The sequence below is a fragment of the Pongo pygmaeus genome, chromosome 11 (genome assembly GCF_028885625.2).
Source record: "Pongo pygmaeus isolate AG05252 chromosome 11, NHGRI_mPonPyg2-v2.0_pri, whole genome shotgun sequence".
Taxonomy (NCBI): Eukaryota; Metazoa; Chordata; class Mammalia; order Primates; family Hominidae; genus Pongo; species Pongo pygmaeus.
In genome coordinates, this window is record NC_072384.2 from 141,748,712 (window position 1) to 141,770,261 (window position 21,550).

The window sequence follows — 21,550 nt, forward strand, 5'->3', positions numbered from 1 at the left end:
TAGAAAAAATACAAATATGAATGGACTAACTGTCCAGGTGAGAGATTGCCAAATGTGGTATAAAACAAGCTATCACTCTTAGACATTCCTAAAACATAAGACTATACAAAGAATGAAAGTGAAAGGAAAAAAATAGGTGTATACAAATCAAAATTGGCGTATTAGCTATATTACTATCAGAAAAAAAGATTATAAGACAAAAAGCATCATTAAGAATGAGAGGGTGTCTCTCAATGATAATTGGTTCCATTCACGAAGAAGATACAATTATAAATATTCAAGCATCTAATACAATAATCTCAATATATATAAAGCAAAAATTAAGAAACTGACATTAATACCAATGTTAGAAAAGAAGAAAATTTCAAACTTGATAAATATCTGACTTCAGAAGTTAGGAAAAAAATACGAAGTGATGCTGAAAAAAGTAGAAGGAAAGAGGAATAAAAGTAAAAGCCATAATTAATGAAGTAGAGATCCAAGATACCAAAGAAAGGACAAGCCAAAATTAGTTCTTTGAAAAGCCTAATGTAACATGTTTAGTGGATATAGATTGCAACAAAATTAATTATGTGCTTATGTATCAGCAACCAACAATTAGAAAATGTAATTATAAAAAAGACAGATACAGAGAAAGATCAATGAAACCAAAAGCTGTTTCCTTGAAAAGATCATTAAAATTGGGCCAGGCGCGGTGGCTCACGCCTGTAATCCCAGCACTTTGGGAGGCCAAGGCGGGCAGATCACAAGGTCAGGAGATGGATGCCATCCTGGCTAACACGGTGAAACCCTGTCTCTACTAAAAATACAAAAAATTAGCTGGGCGAGGTGGCGGGTTCCTGTAGTCCCAGCTACTCGGGAGGCTGAGGCAGGAGAATGGTGTGAACCCAGAAGGCGGAGCTTGCAGTGAGCCGAGATCACGCCACTGCCCTCCAGCCTGGGCGACACAGCAAGACTCTGTTTCAAAAAAAAAAAAAATCATTAACATTGATAAACCCTAGCTAGACTGATCAAGAAAAAGAGAGAAATGAGCAAGATCAAAATGGAAAAAGAGATCCTACCTCCTGTTTAAAGTGGAGCCCTTTAAACATTAAAGATCCTGCCAGTACTTAAAGGACAAGAGAACACTATGAGCGATTTTAGGCCAATGTATCTGACAATTTAGAGGGAATGGATACCCTGAAATACAAATTACCTGAACTGACGCAAGAGTAATAAAAAACATATACAGCCTTATATCTGTTACATTTAATTTGTAATTAAAAACCTTCCTCAGAACAGCTGTGTTAGATTGCTTCGCAGATGAATTCTACCAAATGTTTAAGAAAGGAATGATACCAACTTTGTACAGCCTCTTTTAGAAAGAGCTACATATTTTTTAGAAAATGTAGGAGGGAAGAACACTTCTCATTTGATACCAAACTCAATTGATACCCAACTCATTTGATAACTTCTCAACTTACCTTGATACCAAAACCAGACACAGACACTACAAAATTTGAAGTTACAGACTGGTATCTCTCAAGAACGTAGACACAACAATCCAAACAAAATATTACTAAGTCAAGCTCAGTACTATATAAAAGGATAATACAATCATGACCAAGTGGGATTTTTCTCAAGGACACAGGTTGGTCTAACATTTAACGTCAATCAGTGTACTTCATCATGTTAGGAGATGAAAGAGAAAACTGTATCTCAATAGATGCAGGAAATTATTTGACAAATTCAACTGTGATTTGAAATTCTTAGTAAACTGAGAGTAGAAGATAATTTCCTCAACCTGATAAAGGACATCCATGAAAAACCTCAGCTACCAGTGTACTCAGTGGTGAAAGACTCCTGGAATCCGCACAAGGCAAGGTGTCCATTCAGTACGTATTCCCAGCATTTTCCTGGAGGCCCTAGACAGTGCCAGATGACAAGAAAAGGAAATAAAAGGAAGGAAAGGAAGAAAGAATTAGAGATAATATGATTGTATACATAGAAAATCCTAAGGAAATTCTGTGAAAGAAGCTATAGAACTAACAAGTGAATTCAACTAGATCACAGGATACAGGGTCAGTGTATAGAACCTGTTGTATCAGTGAACACTTTGAAATGGAAGTGTTACATTAATAGCATCAAAAACATGATAAATTTTTAAATGCGTAAAAGGAACTATAAACATAAATGTAAAAGCTAAAACTATAAACTTTTTTTTTTTGAGACAGAATCTCACTCTCGCCCAGGCTGGAGTGCAGTGGCACAATCTCAGCTCACTGCAACCTCCGCCTCCCTGGTTCAAGCGATTCTCCTGCCTCAGTTTCCCGAGTAGCTGGGATTACAGGCACTCACCACCATGCCCAGCTAATTTTTATATTCTTAATAGAGACGGGGTTTCACCATGTTGGCCAGGCTGGTCTTGAACTCTTGACCTCTGGTGATCCACCCGCCTTGGGCTCCCAAAGTGCTGGATTACAGGCGTGAGCCACCACGCCCGTCCCTAACTATAAACTTCTAAAAGAAAGAAATACAAAAGCATATGAGAAAATATTCATGAGAGCTGGAATGAAATGATTTTGTACTTGGAAAAATATTATATTCTCTATTTTTCATACACAGGAATTAAATCCAGGTGGATTAAAGACTTAAATGTTTCTTTAAAAAAAAACTATACAGGGCCGGGCACATGGCTTATGCCTATAATCCCAGTACTTTGGGAGGCCAAGGCAGGAGGATTGTTTGAGTCCAGGAGTTTGAGACCAGCCTGTGCAACATAGAGAGACCCCCAACTCTACAAAAATAAACAAAAATTAACCAGGCGTAGCGGCGTGCACCTGTAGTCCCAGCTACTCAGGAGGCTAGGGTGGGAGGATCACTTGAAACCGGAGTTCAAAGCTGCAGTGAACTGTGATTGCACTGCTGCATTCCAGCTTGGGTGACAGGGTGAGACCCTGTCTCAAAAAAAAAATATATATATATATAATTTTGTGTGGAAAATATAGGTAAATATATTTTTGACTTTGGGGTAGTGAAAGACTCCTTAAGCCGCAAAAAGAATTTAAAAAGAAGTAATGAATGTATTTGACTATATGAAAATTAGGAACCTAAATCCATAAACCTTAAAGAAGTGAAATTTAAACTACAAACTGGGAGAAGAGATAAATAGTCTCAAGACTACATGAAGAACTCTGATAAATCAATGAGAAAACAACCAAACAACCTAATAGGAAAATAGAAAAAAAACATGCATAGGCATTTCATGGAAGAAGAGATACAAAAGGCCAACAAACATAAAAAGAAATATTCTATTTCATTAGTAATCAGGGAAATGCAAATCAAAAGTGCAATGAGGTACATTCAGCTGGCAAATTTTCAGAAGTCGGAAAAGCCTGTACTGGTGAGAATGTGGATCAACAAGATTTCTTATGCATTGCTGGCAAGAGTATAAATTGCTAGAAGCACTTTGAAAACAATGTGGCAATCTGCCTATTGAGCAATCTGCCCGCTGTTGCTCATTTACATCAACTGTGTTCCAGCAATTGCACTTCTGGGTATAAACCTAAGAAAAACTTCCACGTCTGCACCGGGAGATGGGAAAGAATATACACAGCAACATTTTTTGTAAAAGCAAAAAGTCTAGGCTGGGCGTAGACTCATGCCTGTAATCCCAGGTCTTTGGGAGGCTGAGGCAGGCGGATCACGAAGTCAGGAGTTCGAGACCAGCCTGGCCAACATAGGGAAACCCCATCTCTACTAAAAATACAAAAATTAGCTGGGCGTGGTGGTGGGCACCTGTAGTCCCAGCTACTTGGGAGGCTGGGACAGGAGAATCGCTTGAACCTGGGAGGCAGAGGTTGTGGTGAGCAAGATCATGCCATTGCACTCCAGCCTGGGCAACAAGAGCGAAACTCCATCTCAAAAGAAAAAAAAAAAAAGGAAAACGTCTAGAACCAACCCAAAGACCCAGCCAGTGAGAATGGGTGAAGTGTGATATAACCACACTATGTAATGTTATTCAGCAGTGAAAATCAATGAACCACAGCGACCTACGGTGTGGAGTTCTCTTCTTCATATAATGCTGAGAGAAGACAATATATATCATGATGTACTATGAATAAAGTTCATAGACAACAAAAACAAATTCATTATTGTTTAGGCAATTTATAAAATTTTAAGCTAATTTTAATTACTTATTTTACTGCCAGAAAACCTAATTTTTAAAAGACAAGGAAATAATAAACCCAGAGATTCTTATCACAAGGGAGGAGAAGGGTGCACGGTCAGATGAGCCCATTCACCACTCTGGCTGCCGGGGTGGATGCTAGCCCCAGATGTCACTAAGTCATTACCATTTATCTACTTTTTAAGCATGAAATTAAACTTTAAAAAAATAAACATTTAAATTCAGGAGCACAACTCCCACTTTAAAAGAAACCTGTGGTGAATCTTTTAAAACTAAGACTTGTCCCAGATATACTGGTTTCATAGGTGACTATTATACATTGAAATGGCAAGATGGGACATGAGACATTTTCTGCCAAACCCCTGAGGCCTTTGTCCTGTCGGCCTGAACCATTGGAATTAAGTCCCACAGCATCTTCTGTGAGCCCTGGGGTGGTTTTGAGCCTGCCCTGTCGCTTCACAGGCACAGCCAGGCACTGAGCCCCAGGCCCACTGCCCTGCCCCAACTCCAAGGATATCCAGCCCCGGTCTCTGGCCTTTCCAAGCACTGATGACTTATCATCGAATTCTGTCTGGCCCCTCAGAACTAGTTTATGTGCATCTTAGTTTGGCTTAATCCTGGCCACATTGCTTTATTCTTGGGCTCTGTCCTCTCAGAAATCGATGAGTGCCGGTCTCAGCCGTGCCTGCATGGGGGCTCTTGCCAGGACCGCGTCGCTGGGTACCTGTGCCTCTGCAGTACAGGCTATGAGGGTGCCCACTGTGAGCTGGGTAAGAGGGGCCCTGGCCCCGCTGGGGTGACAGCTGCAGCACACTGGCCATGTGCCTGAGGCACTGGGTCCCCCAGACAGGTCTCTGTCTGGATGCCCGGACAGGTCTCTGTCTGGATGCCCGGACAGGTCTCTGTCTGGATGCCCGGACAGGTCTCTGTCTGGATGCCCGGACAGGTCTCTGTCTGGATGCCCGGACAGGTCTCTGTCTGGATCCCCGGACAGGTCTCTTTCTGGATGGCCAGGGTGGCCACTGCATGCTCTCTCGGGCCCCTGCCAGCTCTGACATCCAAGACAAAGATTTTGCAAATATCCCTTCCTGCACCTCCCCAGGGGAGACTGAGAGCCCAGCTGAGAAATGCTGGCCTGGCCTCAGGGCGCAGAGAAGGTGGGTGTCGCAGAGGGCAGGTCACAGTCTCTGACACCTGGTCGGTGCTGCCAGCCAGTGGAGGGAGGGGAGGCCTGCCCCATGAGCCCTGCACACCCTTGTACCTCGCTAGGGCTCTAAGCCTGAGAAAGAAACGCAGACTCCAGGGAGGGCAAGGCCCAGGGAGCCGTGCCCAGTCGTGGCCCTGGGGAGCCTCCCGTTGCGGAGTGGCCTGGAGGAAGGCGTGGCTTGGAGGCGGGGCTTTGCCAGCAGGCAGTGGAGGTGGCATGCCTCCCGAGGAGGGGCGGGTGTGGGGCTGAGTGAAGAAAAAGCGCATGTCCTGAGTAGTTGCTCCCAGCTGGGAAAGGGGTAACTGAAGCCCCAGGAAATACACAGAATCCTGGGGGCATGTGGGTGCCTCGGACCTGAGCCAGCAACACCCTTGACACCCCTTCTCTGTGCAGAGAGGGATGAGTGCCGAGCTCACCCCTGCAGAAATGGAGGCTCCTGCAGGAACCTCCCGGGGGCCTATGTCTGCCGGTGCCCTGCAGGCTTCGTTGGAGTCCACTGTGAGACAGGTAGGGGCTCCCTCCAGTGGGCCCCACATGCAGAGCCTGGGCCTCTGGAAGATCAGAGAGGAGGTGGGGCATCCCCACATTCCCTGCTGGGCAGGCCACCTGGGGAGAGGGACCCCCAGGGCTGCGGCAACCTTGGGAGGGAGGGGTGGAGGTGAGGGTGCTGGGGAGGGCTGAGGGGCGGGACCTGCCCACTGCCCCTCTCTCCTGACCTCTGCCCCTAGACTCCTCCTTTCCCTTCTTCCCGCTGTCCTCTCCTCCCTCCCCCAGACTCCCCCCTTGCGGCTTGGGCCCACTCTCTGGGTGTTCTCCAGAGGTGGACGCCTGCGACTCCAGCCCCTGCCAGCACGGAGGCCGGTGTGAAAGTGGCGGCGGGGCCTACCTGTGCGTCTGCCCAGAGAGCTTCTTCGGCTACCACTGCGAGACAGGTAGGGCGGCAGGCCCGCCTGCTCCCCACACTCTGCCCGCCTGCTCCCCACGCTCTGCCCGCTGCCTCGGAAGGCCCCTTCTCAGGCCGCAGGCCAGTGGCCCTCCGCCTGTCTCCCTTGGTCCCACAATGGTGCCTTCTAAACATCCCCATCTCCTGCGCTCACCCCCCAGACACCCCTCTTCACCCGAGGACACACCCGGGGTGGGGCCTCACGTCCACACACAGGCCCTGCTGCCCTTCAACAGGCCAAGTTTCTTGCACACCCAGGTCTGGCCCCTCGCTGTCCTTCCATCTGGAACATTCTCCCTAATCAGCCCCCAGTGGGATACCTTCTGATGAGACCTCCCTGACCACTGACCTCCCCTCCTCAAGCAGGACTGTCACTGGGGTGGTGGCCTGTCCTGTCCTGGTCCAGTGTCTCCCCTCAGCCAGTCCGGCTGGTGGCACTCAGCTGTGGAGGGTGGAGGAGCTGCTGGGTTGGGCCCCGCAGGGCAGTGGAGGTGGCAGAACCGAAGGGAGGCAGTAGCTATCCTGTGTTCCCTGCCCCTCCACACCCACACAGGGGGACCCAGTGCCCCAGGAGCAAGGGCCCGGCTGGAGCGGGGACCCCTGGCCACACCCCAACACACACTGCCACTTTTTCTCCCCTCAGTGAGTGACCCCTGCTTCTCCAGCCCCTGTGGGGGCCGTGGCTACTGCCTGGCCAGCAACGGCTCCCACAGCTGCACCTGCAAAGTGGGCTACACGGGCAAGGACTGCACCAAAGGTGGGTGGCGAGGACGCCTCCAGTGAGGGAGCCATGGGGGGGGTCCCCTCTCCCTAGAGGGCCCAACGGTCTCCAAGGGCAGAGCGTCTGGCTGCTGCTTGCCCAGGCCCCTTCCCTGAGGAACAGGGAGGGGATAAAAATCCCCCAGTGGGCTTGAAACACTGTCACACTTTCAAAAGTGTGACCCTCCTGGAGGTACGTGGCCAGGGACAAAGAAGGACTCTACCAGCGATGGCTGTGTCAGGCCCAAGAGCCAGACCCCGCTGAGCCACCGACGGGAGCCAGGTGTGCATAGCTGACAGCTGACAGTCCCCTCCCCTTGTTTTGACCCAAACCCTGAAGAGCTCTTCCCACCAACGGCCCTCAAGATGGAGAGAGTGGAGGAGAGTGGGGTCTCTATCTCCTGGAACCCGCCGGATGGTCCAGCCGCCAGACAGATGCTTGATGGCTACGCGGTCACCTACGTCTCCTCCGACGGCTCCTACCGCCGCACGGACTTTGTGGACAGGACCCGCTCCTCGCACCAGCTCCGGGCCCTGGCGGCCGGCAGGGCCTACAACATCTCCGTCTTCTCAGTGAAGCGCAACAGTAACAACAAGAATGACATCAGCAGGCCTGCCGTGCTGCTGGCCCGCACGCGTGAGTGTCTCCGAGCCTGGCCGTCCCTGCCCAGCCCCTGCCCCTCGAGGGCAGCGCTGGCCCCGGCACCTGCAGGGCGGCTGTCACGCCGTCCACCTCCCTAGTTCTCGCAGCAGCAAGACAGACAACTGAGCTGGGGGTTGGAGGCACCACCCTGCTGCAGACAGAGCGCCGGGAGACAGAGCTGTGTGGGAGTGGCCTTGGGTCCACAAGATACAGGCATGGGATTGGGGCGCATAGAACAGAGCCAAGAGTGGGAGCAGCACAACCCCCAGGCATGGAGCTAGGAAGTGGGACTGGGGAGGAACAGGGGCTTCCCAAAAGGGTCCCTAGAAGGAGCCAGTGTGGGAGACAGGGGCTGCGGGGGTGGGCTTGGAGGGGCTGGGACTCTGGGGTGCTCTGAAGGCCTGGGGAGAATTTGAAAGAGGCACCTGCTCACAGGGATATGTAGGCGCTGGGATGTGCTAAGAGGAGGCATCGGTGGCTCAATTGGGAAGAGCCGTGGGGCAGGTCCTAGATGGAATGACAGACCCAGAGCCTCCACCTGTAGTTGGCACTGAAAGCTGTGACCAGGTGTGACCCCTGAAGAGGGGGCCCTAGGAGGAGCCTCCTCAGAGCCTGAGCTGCCAGGATTGCAGGGGAGGCCTGGGTTGTGCACAGCCTGTGGGGTTGTTGGCGTGTCGGGGAGCAGAAGATGCTGAGCGCTCTAGGGAAGGCGTCAGGGCTTAGCGGGGCTTGTGTGCTGCTGGGAGGGATTCCGGGGAGGAGAAAGGAGTCCTAGAACACAGCGGTGGATGGACAGGGGCAGGGCCGGTAGAAAGCAGAGGGCTGGCCCTCCACAGAGCCCGGCTGCATCAGCTAGAGCACAAGGGATCTCGGAACAGGCTGGGCAGGAACCAAGTGGGGTGCAGGGCCATGGGGCTGTGGGACTCTCACCCAACATGCCTGTGGCCTCCAGACACAGGAGCAAGAATGGGGAAGGGGTGCCAGAGGCTCGAGGAAAGAGGAAAAGGTGATGAGAGCACAGAATGCTGCGAAGTGGCGTGATGGATGGATGGGTGGGTGGGTGGCCAGGGATTCAGGGAGGCCTGAGAACCCAGCAGGGCCCTGCGGGGCGGCCACGTGAGTTTGGTGAAACCTATGGGTAGCATGGCGGGTAGGCAGAGAGGAGCTCAGCAGCTCTCACAGGAGGAAGGCCTCCTGGCCACACCTGGGCCCCAGCTTGATGCCAATGCCAAGGGCATTGAGGGACAGGAGAAGGCATTCAGGGCAGCTCGAGCCCACCCAGAGGCCCACAAGGGCCTGTCCTGCAGGAGTTGACCACCAAGGGGCCGGAGTTCCCAACACAGCAAGGACACAGAGCACACCTCGGCCAGTGGGGAGCCTGGGCGCGTGTGCGGGTGGCACTGAGCAGGTGTCAGCAGGAGCTGCCAGGGCTGAGTAGAGGTGGCTCGCCTGGGCTGTTTTAGGAAGAAGCACCTGTGAGGCTGCCCCATGTGAGATCTGCCCTCAGAAGGTATCTGGAGTGAAGACAGAGCTTGCATTGCCCGCTGCAGAGTTGGGGCTCCAGCCAGCCATGGTGGGTGGAAGGGACCGCTGTCCACAGACCGGGGTGCTGAGCTGCCGGGAGCTGAGCGCTGCCCTCTGGGCTCTGCCTGGCGCATCAGCAGTGGCACTTGAGCTTCGGAGGAGACTGGCTGGGCGGGAAGCGGAGCTCACAAGTGGCCCCTTCCCTGCAGTCGCTGGGAGCTCTGTGTGTCCGTCCTCCTAGGACAGCGTTGCCCAGACCAGGCCCGGATGTGTGCCTTAGACCAAAATAGTCAACTGGCACAGAAAAGAGGGGAGGTCTGGGTTACTCATGTCCAGAGGGACTCCGGCCCATCCCCTGCCATGTCACTGCCACATCTAAATGGAGACTAAGACCCCTGCTTCTGGTAAGACGGGCTGGCCCACAGCGGGCTCCGCAGCCATCATGCCCACAGCGGGTTCTGCAGCTGTCAGCCCTGGAGGCCAGAGCCTGGGCATCCCACTCAGCCCGAGTCCCCTGAGCAGTTGATGGGACACCCTCTCCAGTACCTCTCTGTGGCCCCCAGCACCCTCCCAAGCCTGGTCTCATCTTGAGCCCCTGCACTCCCCCAGGAGCAAGGAGGGGCCAGCACCTGCTGAGCAGCCCATTCCCCCTAGGACCCCGCCCTGTGGAAGGCTTCGAGGTCACCAATGTGACGGCAAGCACCATCTCAGTGCAGTGGGCTCTGCACAGGATCCACCATGCCACCGTCAGTGGGGTCCGTGTGTCCATCCGCCACCCTGAGGCCCTCAGGGACCAGGCCACCGATGTGGACAGGAGTGTGGACAGGTTCACCTTTGGGTAAGAAGGGACACCCAGAGCATGGGGCTGGGGTGAAGGCAGGGGTGGGGGCTCGGGGACACGGGGCCCAGGTCTTGGGCACATTCTCCGTGTGTGGACTGTACACCTGCCGCTCCTCACCCGAGCGGAGGCAAAGGTCTCAGGTGAGCCAGCCTCAGACCCTGGAGGCTTCACTCCTGCCTCACCTCATCAGGGCTGCCAAGAGAGGATACACCTTGGCAGTGTTTTAAAGTGTCCAAAAAGAGCAGGAAAAGCTCTGAAAATCTGGGGGCACACCTTCCACACAGATCAGGAGAGTGACTTGGCCCCTCAGAGAGCACTGGCCAGCGAGGGTAGGTGGTAGCAGCCCCGAGCTCTCCCAGGAGTCCCACAGTGGACCCCTGTGATTTGGTCGTCAGCCAAAGAGAAAGCTTCCGATTCGTGCTCAGCACAGGCAGGGGTGCAGGGAAAGACCAGAGAGCGAGTGGGAAGGAAGACTCCAGCCAGCAGCTTCCTGGGGCTGGGGCGGCATTGGCCTCACGTTGCCCTGTGGTTTCCTGAGAATTTACATCAGCTCACCTGTGCTGAGGGCCCGTCCCCCATCCCTGCACAGCGACCACTTCCCCCTTCTCTGGCCTTTCCCATCTGAACACCGGCCCTCTGACCGTACTGTAGCAGCCCCAAGCGCACCCGATCCTCCTCCGCTTCCCAGACTGTGGGTTGGCTTCCCGCTCTAGGAGCACACGGCTCTGAGGGCCATGAGTCTGCCCCTCGTGGAGGTCGCCTGGGCCACCAGCAGCAGGACGACCTCCCCCTGGTCACCTCCTACCTGGGGGAGTTGCGGTCTGGCAGCAGAGTCACACACAGGTCCCAGACATCCCTGTTCTCTCTTTGTCACCTCCTGCCCACAGGGCCCTGCTGCCTGGGAGGAGGTACGCCATCCAGCTGACCACCCTCAGTGGGCTCAGGGGAGAGGAGCACCCCACGGAGAGCCTGGCCACCGCACCGACGCACGTGTGGACCCGTGAGTAGAGCAGCGCGGCCGCTGGCACACGAAAGGCCATCTTCTAGAAGCTCTGGCTTCCTTCCAGCCTCCCCTAGTCCTCTCCAAAGCGTCCACAACACCAGAAACCCAGCCCCTGGCCTCCCGGACGTCTCTTCCGCTGGGGCCACTGAGCAGGGGCCACTGGGCAGGAGCCGCTGGGCTGGGCTGGGCCCTTGTGCTGGGACAGCTGTCCAGGGCAGTCTCCATCTCTAAAGGTTCCTGGTAGCTCCTCAGCATGGAGTTCCTACTGGACACCGACCAGAGGGTCAGAGGAACTCACTGGGATAGGGATACCCACGCTGTCCAGGGCCCTTGTACCTTGCAACCAGCTCCCTCTAGCTAAGCTCCCTAAGCTCCTGGTGTCACTAGGCCCACACCCCCTCCCCAGTGCATGGGAGGGGCGACAGCATGGACAGTCAGCACGCAAGGGAGGGACGGGTGAACTGGGCAGAGGGGAGGCTGCAGCTCCCTCTGTGAGGAACAGAGGCTTGAGCAGGCCCCTGCCCACCTGTGCACTCGGATGCTGCCCGCCCGGGAAGGCACGGGAAAGGCTGGTGGGGCAGGGGAGTCTGCACAGGGCTCTACGCTGCCAGGCTCAGGGGAACCGACAGTGCTGCAGGGAGGGTGCCAGCTGACGGGCCAGGGCCTGGGGGCTTCACACGGTGGATCCTAACCCGAGGGGAGGGTGGCAACCGGGGGCCTGCAGGCCTCTCTGTTAGGAGATTCTGCTGTACGTGCTAGCCCACACCCCGCCTCAGCACTGTACCATTCTCCATAATAAAGAATCTGGCTTCCAGCAAGGCTGCAGCAGCCCATGTCAGGTTCTCGCCACAGGACCCTGTGGGCACCCCCTCACCTCTCCCTGCTCCTGCCTCGTCCAGGGCCCCTGCCTCCAGCAAACCTGACCGCCGCCCGAGTCACTGCCACCTCTGCCCACGTGGTCTGGGATGCCCCGACTCCAGGCAGCTTGCTGGAAGCTTATGTCATCAATGTGACCACCAGCCAGAGCACCAAGAGCCGCTATGTCCCCAACGGGAAGCTGGCGTCCTACACGGTGCGCGACCTGCTGCCGGGACGGCGGTACCAGCTCTCCGTGATAGCAGTGCAGAGCACGGAGCTTGGGCCGCTGCACAGCGAGCCCGCCCACCTCTACATCATCACCTGTGAGTGCCGCGGGCCCTGCGTGTGGGCGGGGGCAGTGTTTGCCAGCCCTCCACCCTGTTCAGGACTGACCTGGCCCTGCAGGGACCTGGGATGCCAGGCAGACAGCCTAGAAACAGGACCGTGTTGGCAGGGGAGGAGTCTGTGTATGAAGGTGGAGGCTTTTCAAACCCACGAGGAAAGGAAGGACTCATGGGCAGGTGGCACCAACAATTGGAATAATAAGCACATTGAGCCTCAGCTCGTGCTGGACCCTCCCGTAGATCCCAGACAGGCCGAGCATCACCTGAAAACAGGTGCCAAGGGTGGCGGCGAGGAGGAAGCCTCCGGAAGTGGCCTGCATTGCAGTCCAGGCCTGACCCATGAAGAGCCACTGGACACAAACAGACAAAGGGCCAGGAGGCCACAGGCAGGGGCCTGCAAGGCAGGCAGGAATGCTGGGGCACAGAGGCACAGGGCAGAAGCCGCTCGGAGTGGGGACAGAGGCTCCGAAGGGCTCAGGTCTGCTCCCAAGTGCAGAGGTGGCCCTTCCAGGCTCCACCAGGGTCCTGAACGCCCCACTTAGGTCTTCCAAGTTCACAGAAGGAGGTGTGGGAAAATGCAGGAGCGGAACAGGGAGAGAAGAAAGAGACGGAGACAAGCAGGGAGGTGAGGCCACGGCCGGACAGAGCAGAGCAGGGCGCAGCTCCCCAGGGAAGAGAGGGCTCTGACCCCAGGCTCCTCTCCAACCCGTGAGGCTGTGCTGGGGACACAAAGTGCATGAGCTTGGCGAGTTCTCAGACCCAACCCTGCCACCCCCACCAGCTTGGGGCCAAGCCCACCAGCCAGGCAGAAGGGGCAGGCTGGGACCTCTGTGAGCTGGCGTCAGAGTGAGAGGGAAGGGGAAGGAGGGCCCAGCCTGGGAGGCTGAAGGACACTGTTAGGGTGACAGATGCACCCTCACTCTCAGGGCACATGCTGGGGTGGGGACTCCCAGCTGAAGCGTCCCATCAGGAGGCCAGTGGGGAGAACCACTGTGCCTCCAGGGCAGCCTGGGACCTGAGTCCGAGCCCGAGTGCCCAGCCCCTTGAGAACTTGAGTGACGGGCAGGGGCCTAGACTCAGCCCTGCCTCACGACTCCCAGGCCAGTGCGTGCCTGTGTCATGGCTGCGCATGGCTCCTCCTCAGAAGGATGCGGCGGGTGGGCTGGAAGGGAACCCAGGGCATCTGGGGAAGCCACAAGCACCTTGGATGACCATGGCCCACGCACATGCCCCCCTTCCCTTCTCCAAGCATGGCTGAGTGTGAGGGGCACCTCCCATGCCACAGGGCAGGGACAGGAGCAGAGGGCAGCCCCAGACCAGCCCCTTCCTCCTGCCTGCTCTGCAGCCCCCAGGGATGGCGCCGACAGACGCTGGCACCAGGGAGGACACCACCCTCGGGTGCTCAGGAACAGACCGCCCCCAGCGCGCCTGCCGGAGCTGCGCCTGCTCAATGACCACAGCGCCCCCGAGACCCCCACCCAGCCCCCCAGGTACATGCCCCACCCGTCGGCCCCATCGCCTGAGGCGGCGCTCGGACTGTGGTGACCCTTCCAACCTCTCTGCAGGTTCTCGGAGCTTGTGGACGGCAGAGGAAGAGTGAGCGCCAGATTCAGCGGCTCACCCAGCAAAGCAGCCACCGTGAGATCACGTGAGTGCCGGGGCCTCCCCACCAACCTTGGTGGCCAACGCTTGTCCTCACTGCCACTCTCACCAGGCCTGTCCCCTACATGATGAGCCCACCCCCACGTCCCAGCGCAGTCTCCAGCCAGGGACCCCCACCCCGACGGTACGCAAGGCGCGGGGCTCATGGGGCGCCGGCAGCATGCACCTCCATGGCGGGAGGGGCAGCTCGTGAGGGCCTCACGTCAGTGTGTGGGCTGGAGGCACAGGCTGCTGGTAAGGCACGCAAGAGAAGATAAACATTTTAGAAGCAGGTCTGAGACATTACAGCAGCTTTATTTGCCAAAGTAGGGCTCTGAGCTTTGTTTTAGTAAGCCATGGGCAGGAGGCCATGAGGGTCTAACCCGCCACTCCGAGTGTGGTCCAGCAAATCCTCCGCCACTGTCCTAGCAAGATCCTCCCGGTGGCAGCAAGGCTGATGGGCCCAGGTGCCTCGGCCCCTTCCCACCGGGTTTACTGGGTGAGTGCCGCTCTGGGAATCTGCCTGTGATTCTGACACAGAAGCCCTGAGACATGTTGGCAGGAGTGAGGCAGGCGCCACCCTGCCCCAGAGGAGACCTCTCTGGCCCTTGCCTCTCACCTGGAAGGCCAGGTGCTCATCCTCATGGAACTCCCCAACAGAGCCTAGTCACCAGTTTAATGAACACGTTCTGAGCAAAAACTCCTCAGTCAGGGGAGGGAGGGAAATGCAGCAAGGAGAGTGGCAAGGAGGGAGCAGAGCCCTGGGGTCCCTGCCGCACGGTGAGCAGGGGAGAGAGCCCCCAGCAAGGTGTCTGAGGAGAGGGCAGGCAGCTGCCCGGGATGTCCAGTAGTGGGCAGGTGAGATCTGGAGTACAGAGGGGGGCCCGTTGTACTTGTAGCTATAGAAGCGGATATCAAGTGCCCGAGGGTGCGGTTGAGATCCCTGCATGAGAAGTGATGTGGCTGGGGGCGAGGGCATGAGGAAGGTCAGTACAGACTGAGGGCAGCTCAGAGAGAACAGGGGGTGCCGCAGCCTCCAAGAAGCAGGGGTGGAAGGAGAGGAGTGCAGAATTTGACCCTAAAAAGAAAGCAACCGCATCAGCCGTGAGGATGGGGCCTCTCAGCATGATCGCTGGTGGCTGTCCCTGAAGCAGCTCTGAGGGGGTCCTGCAAGGGGAAGGCCCCGCCCCTCCAGAGGGTCAGCAGGAGGGCGAGGCCAGCCCTTCAGGGGAGGCAGCGCTGGGGCCAACAGGTGCCGGGGCCACACAGGGAGCCTGGTCCCCACCAGGGACATCCGTGCTCCCTGAGGTATAGAAGCACTCAAAAGGGTGGCCCCAGGACCATCCCGGGTGCAAAGCAGCTGCGCCGTGTGGTCACCGCCTGGCTTCTCCTAGAACCCACAGCCTCGGCGCAGCTCGAGAACACAGAGGAAGCCCCCAAGCAGGTCAGCCTGGCCCTCCAGCTCCCTGAACACAGCAACAAGGACGTCGGAAGTAAGTCAGCAGCGCTGGTGGGGACTTTGGGACTGACTGCTCTCAGGGGCCTTAGAGGCTGTAGGCAGGAGGGACCACCCACAGTGAGGAAACAGGAGGCACAGAGCCTACCTGAGGGGAGCCCGAGCGCCAGGCACCCCGGTGTGGGAAGATGGGGTGAAGCTACACCACCCAAGCAGTGGGACCCCACAGACCTGAACAGGCCAGGGGGCAGACCCACCCAAACCACCCAGAGTCTGAGCTAGTGAGACTGGCTTTGCCACTGCCTCCCCTCCCCTCCCCTCCTTCGCCTCCACATGCAACAGAGCCCACCCCACCCCCTGCCTCTGGACCCCTCACCCCTCGCTTCTCCAAAGAGGAGCAGGCAGTCAGGATGGGGGAAGCAGAGGGAGCAGCCACTGGGCGAGCCCCAGCTTGAGGACCAGCTGGGCCCTGCGGACACTCAGGTTATGCAGGACCTGAACTGTCTCCTAGGCCGGGGCTCTGCCTCGTGAGAATCGAGGCCAGCAAGTCCCTGCAGGGCACCAAGCATCTGCTGAGCACCTGCAGTAAGAGTTCCCAGATGCTCAAGAGGCAGTTCCCCTTCGGGCAGCACCAATACATGTGTGTTCCTCACCCTGAGTCAGACTCTACCTTTCTCCTGGTTCTAATCCTTTGGGGCTGTGTCCTCTATGGACAGCTCTCCTAGCACCCGGTGACCTATACTCCTCTGAGTCACACCACAGACTCAGATTGGGATCACCCCTCAACCCAACCCCAAAGAAGGCCTAGTACTTGGTAAAGGTGTGAGCTGCTGAGCATGGTCTCACCCACAAGGCCTTGCCCCAGCTTCTCAAGGACATCTGTACACATCAAGGGCACCTGCGGTGCCAGAGGGTGCGTTTGTAAGTGGCAGTTTTGCCGAACCCTAAGTTCACCTTCCCCCCGCCCTCACCGTACGAGGTCTGGACTTGCTGCTAGCCCCTGTGAGCACCAGGAGGACTGGTTTGTGCATCTGATGCGGTGAGTGAAGGATTCTCTTAATTAAGGTGTGGCCCATTCAGAGTGAAGACTCTCGTGTTGATCTTTAAGTGAACTAAAACAAACATTTCATCAGACGGTTTGCATTATATCAGCCCCTTTAAATACCAGGTATTCATTTCCTAGAACTCAGAAATTGGAGGGGCATGTGTTACCCTCCTGGGTCTCTTTAGCAGGAGAGATTCAAGATGACCGCCGGGCTGGCCCCGAGGTCACTACAATCATGTGGTGTTTGCCAGCACTAGATGCTCATGCCCTGGTGGGTGCAAAATGATTTTAAGTGATAACACGAAAAGTAGACTCTTTAGTGGCCCCTCGATGCGCAAAGTCAGTCATGATCTTTGGTTCATGTTGCACTCTCACGCTAGCTACCTTTTATTTAGTTATTAGCCTTTGACTAATGACTTTAAATCAAGAACCCAACCTATAAACTTGAATGTGAACCATACCTTCTATCTTGCCATCATACTGCCTGTTCTCTCCCCTCAGTTAACCGTGATGCTGAACTTCGTGCCTAGAATGTCTTTGTTTTTTTCAGAGTGGAAGGTGGGGGGAGTGATTTTATCGTACATATATGTGTGGCAGAACAATAAGTGAGTTTTCTTTGCAAGATAATTATCTTGCCATGTGTGATCGTTAGACCTGTGTTTTCACTCCACATTCTCGGACAGAGGTTGGCCCATGAGGTCTGGGCGGCTGCAGCTTACTCACACCCACTACTGAGCAGAGAGTCCACTGAGTGAATTGACCGGCTCTTCTCCCCTCTCTGTGCAGAGAGAACATGTAGGTTGTGTTTGGTATGAGCAGTGCTGCAGTGGATGTCCCCGTACAGGTTTTCCAGTATGTGTGCGAGAGTGGAAAAGCTGGATCTAGGATGAGGATGTGTGAATGCCCAAATTACACGAGAACTAAGTCATTTTCTAAGAGGCGATAGCAGTCTGCGCTCCCTCCAGCAGTGATGAAGACATGCAGTGAATCCAGTCTCTCTAGAACTAGGTTTTGCTGGGTTTGCAGATCCTGCAGGCAGAACGGGTGGGTTGCACACCCCTGGGATCTGGGTTTGCATCTCCTGAGCACTGATGTGACGGAGCCTCCTCATGGGCATCCACCAAAGGTATTTGCTTCTGTGAAATGCCTGATCACGCCTTTTGACTTTTTGTTGGGTTATTTGTACTCTTCTTATTCATTTGTCAAAATTCTTATATGTTTTGATACTGATCATTTTTCAGTTCTGTATTCTGCAGGTATCTTCTTCCAGCCTCTGGCTTGTCTTTCCCTATTCTTGGTGGTACTTCTTAATAGAGAAAAGTTCATAATCAAATTTATCGAGCATTAGTGGTTAATGACTTGGGGGCCTTCTTTAAAAAATATCCTTCCCCACACCAAAGTTAGAAAGTTATTCATGTATATTTTTTTCGCAAAGATTTAAAGTTTTGCTTTTGACCTGTAAGTCATTAATCTATTAGACTGTGTGTGTGTGAGAAATTGGGCTGCAATTTCATTTTTTATGCATATGGGTAAACTGGATTTTTCATCTCTTCATGCTAAAAAGTCCCTTTTTCCCCCACTGTCAGTATCAAAATTCCACATATAAAAGTAGAATTCTGGCTGCATCAGTTTGATACATCTGTGCCAATACTGCCCTGTGTTCACTCTAACTTTGTAAGTCCTGGAACTGATTAGGAAGGTTTCTTTCCTTTACTCTTCATCTTCAGAAGTATCATTGCTACCCTTGGCCTTTTTTCTTCCACATATATACCTTCAAATCTAGTCACACTCTATGGAAAAGGCCTTTGAGATAATGACTGGGTGTGCATTCAATCCATTGACCATTTTTGTGAAAACTGACATCTTTAGGATAGTAAGTCTATATCCATGGACATGGGATATCTCTCCATATATGACATTATGACTTATTTAATATCTTTCAGTAAAGTTTTATATGGAATTCAGACTTATTCCTAGGTATTTTATAGTTTGATACTATTATATAGTTTGATACTAGTATATACTTTAAAAAATTACTTTTTCTGATTATTTATTACTGGAGTATAGATATTTATTTGACCTTTGCATACTGACCTTATAGCCAACCATCTTGCCAAACTCTCCTATTCTTGTCATACATTCTTTGGTGTTTTCTATATATATATATAAAATCATATCCTTTTAAAGATTAATTGTTTGCCTTTTAAAACTCAGACCTGCTCACACCTGTAATCCCAGCACTTTGGGAGGCCTAGGCAGGCGAATCACTTGAGGCCAGGAAAGAGTTCGACACTAGCCTGGCCAACATGGCGAAACCTGTTTCTACTAAAAATACAAAAAGTAGCTGGGCATGGTGGAGCTTGCCTGTAATCCCAGCTACTCGGGAGCTTGAGGCATAAGAATTGCTTGAACCTGGGAGGCAGAAGTTTCAGTGAGCTGTGATCACACCACTGCACTCCAGCCTGGATGGCAGAACAAGACCCTGTCTTAAACATATAAAAATAAATTAAAACCCAGACCTACAGCTCACCTGATTTTTGTATAAAGTAGTAGCTATTTCTTTTTCTTATGCATACTCATTACCTCCCCACAGCTCTGCAGTGCCAGCTGTGCTGTCAATCTGGTGTTCACACATGCATGGGTCCATTTCTGGGTTCACTCCTCTGTTCCGTTGTTTTACCTTCTTTGAGCCAATAGCAACTACTTTAATGATGGCAGCTTTGGTGCTACTTGCTATGCTATGGGGCCCGGAGTCCTCCCAACTTGACCGTCAAGAGCGTCTCACCTGTTTTTAGTCCTTTGCTTGCTTATGAAAGTTTAGGATCAGCTTGTCAAGTTCCACAAAGTACTTGCTGGGACTTTAAATGGCCAAACCTCTGAGGCCCTGTGTGCCTGTAAAAATTCTTATTAGCCCTCACATCTGAAGGACAGTTTGGATGGATATAAACTTCTAGGTGCGAAGTCCCCTTCTTGTTCACTTCTTCAAATATTAGTCCATTGTCATCTGTGTCCAGTATCGCTGCCACTGTTGTTAACTGTTATTTCCTGGTAGGATAATCTCATTCTCCCTGGAAGCTGTTAGACTTTATTTTTCTCAAGAAAAAGAGGATCCCCAGAGAGTCCCATGTACCCCCCAAAGCACAGTTAACACTCCTGACTGGTGTTTCCTCACCAAACAACTATCCAAGTCAGGGCTGCACCTCAAGCCCGAGGGAGAATCTCATGGAGAGGAGGCAGGTTCTCGAGATTATAGCTGGTCGTCCTAGAGGTTTGGCGGGGCAGAAGCAAAGGAGTGGGTGCTGAAACTAGTCAGTTTATTCCTGTTTTCCCCAGCGTCTCGCCCCAGCAGGGCTCTTGGACTAGCTTGGTTTGATCCCCCTAGATAGCTGCACCAGTGGTTTGGGTGGCCACCACCGAGAAAGACAGGCAGTTGCTACAAAGCAATGGTAATGGAGTCAGTGTGGTAATGGATTAAGGATAGGCATTTGATCAGTGGAAAAGAACTGAGAGTCCAGAGCCAGGTGCAGTGGCTCACGCCTGTAATCCCAGCACTTTGGGAGGCTGAGGTGGGCGGATCACCAGGTCAGGAGATCGAGACCACGGTGAAACCCCGTCTCTACTAAAAATACAAAAAAATTAGCTGGGCGTACTGGCGGGTGCCTGTAGTCCCAGCTACTCGGGAGGCTGAGGCAGGAGAATGGCATGAACCAGGGAGGCGGAGCTTGCAGTGAGCCGAGATCAAGCCACTGCACTCCAGCCTGGGCGACACAGTGAGACTGCATCTAAAAAAAATAATAATAATAATAATTGAGAGTCCAGAAATAAACCACACATCAATGGCTAACTGACGTCGACAAGGGGGCCAAGACCATTCAATGTGGAAAGAATAGTCTTCTCAGCAAATGGTGCTGGGACAGCTGGATATCCACGTGCAAAAAGAATGAGGCTGGACCCCTCATACCATATACCTCATAACACAAATTAACACAAATTGACCAACAACCTAAATGTTAGGAGCTAAAACCAAAACTCTTAGAAGAAAACATAGGAGTAAATCTTCATGACCTTGGATCATGAGGGTCCTTAGGCTCAACAATAAAAATATGAGCAACAACAAAAATCTATATCTAAACTGCTCTTCATCAAAACTTACAACTTCTGTGCCTCAAAGGGTGCCATCCAGGAAGTGACATGACAACCTGTGGAGTGAAGGAAACATGCAAATCACACCTGATCAGAGACCCGTATCTAAAATAAAGAGCTCTGACAACTGAACAATAAAAAGACAACCCAATTCAGACATGGGCAAAGGACCTAAACAGACATTTCTGCAAGGAAGATATGCAAATGTCCAGTAATCACACTGAAAAGATCCTTGACATCATTAGTCAGCAGGGAAATGCACATCAAAACCACTAGGATGGCGGGAATTAAAAAGTCAGATAATAATAAGCATTGGTGAGGACGTGGAGAGATCAGAACCCTCTACACTGCTGGTGGGACTGTGAAGTGGTGCAGCTGCTCTGGAAAACAGTCTGGCAATTCCTTAAAGGATTAAACCGATAGTTACCACATGACCCAGTAATTCCGTTCCTAGGTATATACCCAAGAGAAATGAAAACCTATGTCCACTGGAGGTCCTGTACACAAATATTCATAGCAGCACAGGACAAAAGCCAGAAAGTGGAAACCACCAAAGTGTCAATCAACTAACGAAAGGATAAGTGACTGGGCGTGGTGGCTCACGCCTGTAATCCCAGCACTTTGGGAGGCCAAGGCGGGCAGATCACCAGGTCAGGAGTTCAAGACCAGTCTGGCCAACACAGTGAAACCCCGTCTCTACTAAAAATACAAAAATTAGCTGGGCGTGGTAGCGGGCGCCTGTAGTCCCAGCTACTCGGGAGGCTGAGGCAGGAGAATCGCTTGAACCCGGGAGGTGGAGGTTGCAGTGAGCCGAGATCGCGCCACTGCACTGCAGCCTGGGAGACAGAACTAGACTCCATCTCAAAAAAAAAAAAAGAAAAGAAAAGAAAGGATAAGCAAAACATGGTATATCCACTCAGTGGAACATGATTCAACCGTAAAACAAGGAAACATGCTGCATGCTACAACATGGAT

General features: G+C 53.2%; 1 protein-coding gene across 8 annotated transcripts in view; it reads left to right on the top strand.

The window, feature by feature from the left end:
* Positions 1-21,550, top strand: part of SNED1 (sushi, nidogen and EGF like domains 1) — a 102,934-nt gene that overhangs the window by 60,613 nt on the left and 20,771 nt on the right. For 5 of the 8 annotated variants that reach the window (XM_054477239.2, XM_063648416.1, XM_063648420.1 and 2 more), the window contains 11 exons: positions 4,825-4,938; positions 5,769-5,882; positions 6,194-6,307; positions 6,962-7,075; positions 7,418-7,714; positions 9,899-10,082; positions 10,973-11,085; positions 11,988-12,269; positions 13,636-13,780; positions 13,856-13,938; positions 15,326-15,424. In XM_054477239.2, the coding sequence (XP_054333214.1) occupies positions 4,825-4,938; positions 5,769-5,882; positions 6,194-6,307; positions 6,962-7,075; positions 7,418-7,714; positions 9,899-10,082; positions 10,973-11,085; positions 11,988-12,269; positions 13,636-13,780; positions 13,856-13,938; positions 15,326-15,424 (1,659 nt within the window). The remainder of the gene's footprint in view (positions 1-4,824; positions 4,939-5,768; positions 5,883-6,193; positions 6,308-6,961; positions 7,076-7,417; positions 7,715-9,898; positions 10,083-10,972; positions 11,086-11,987; positions 12,270-13,635; positions 13,781-13,855; positions 13,939-15,325; positions 15,425-21,550) is intronic. The other 3 variants (XM_063648417.1, XM_063648418.1, XM_063648421.1) reach the window with 1 other exon arrangement.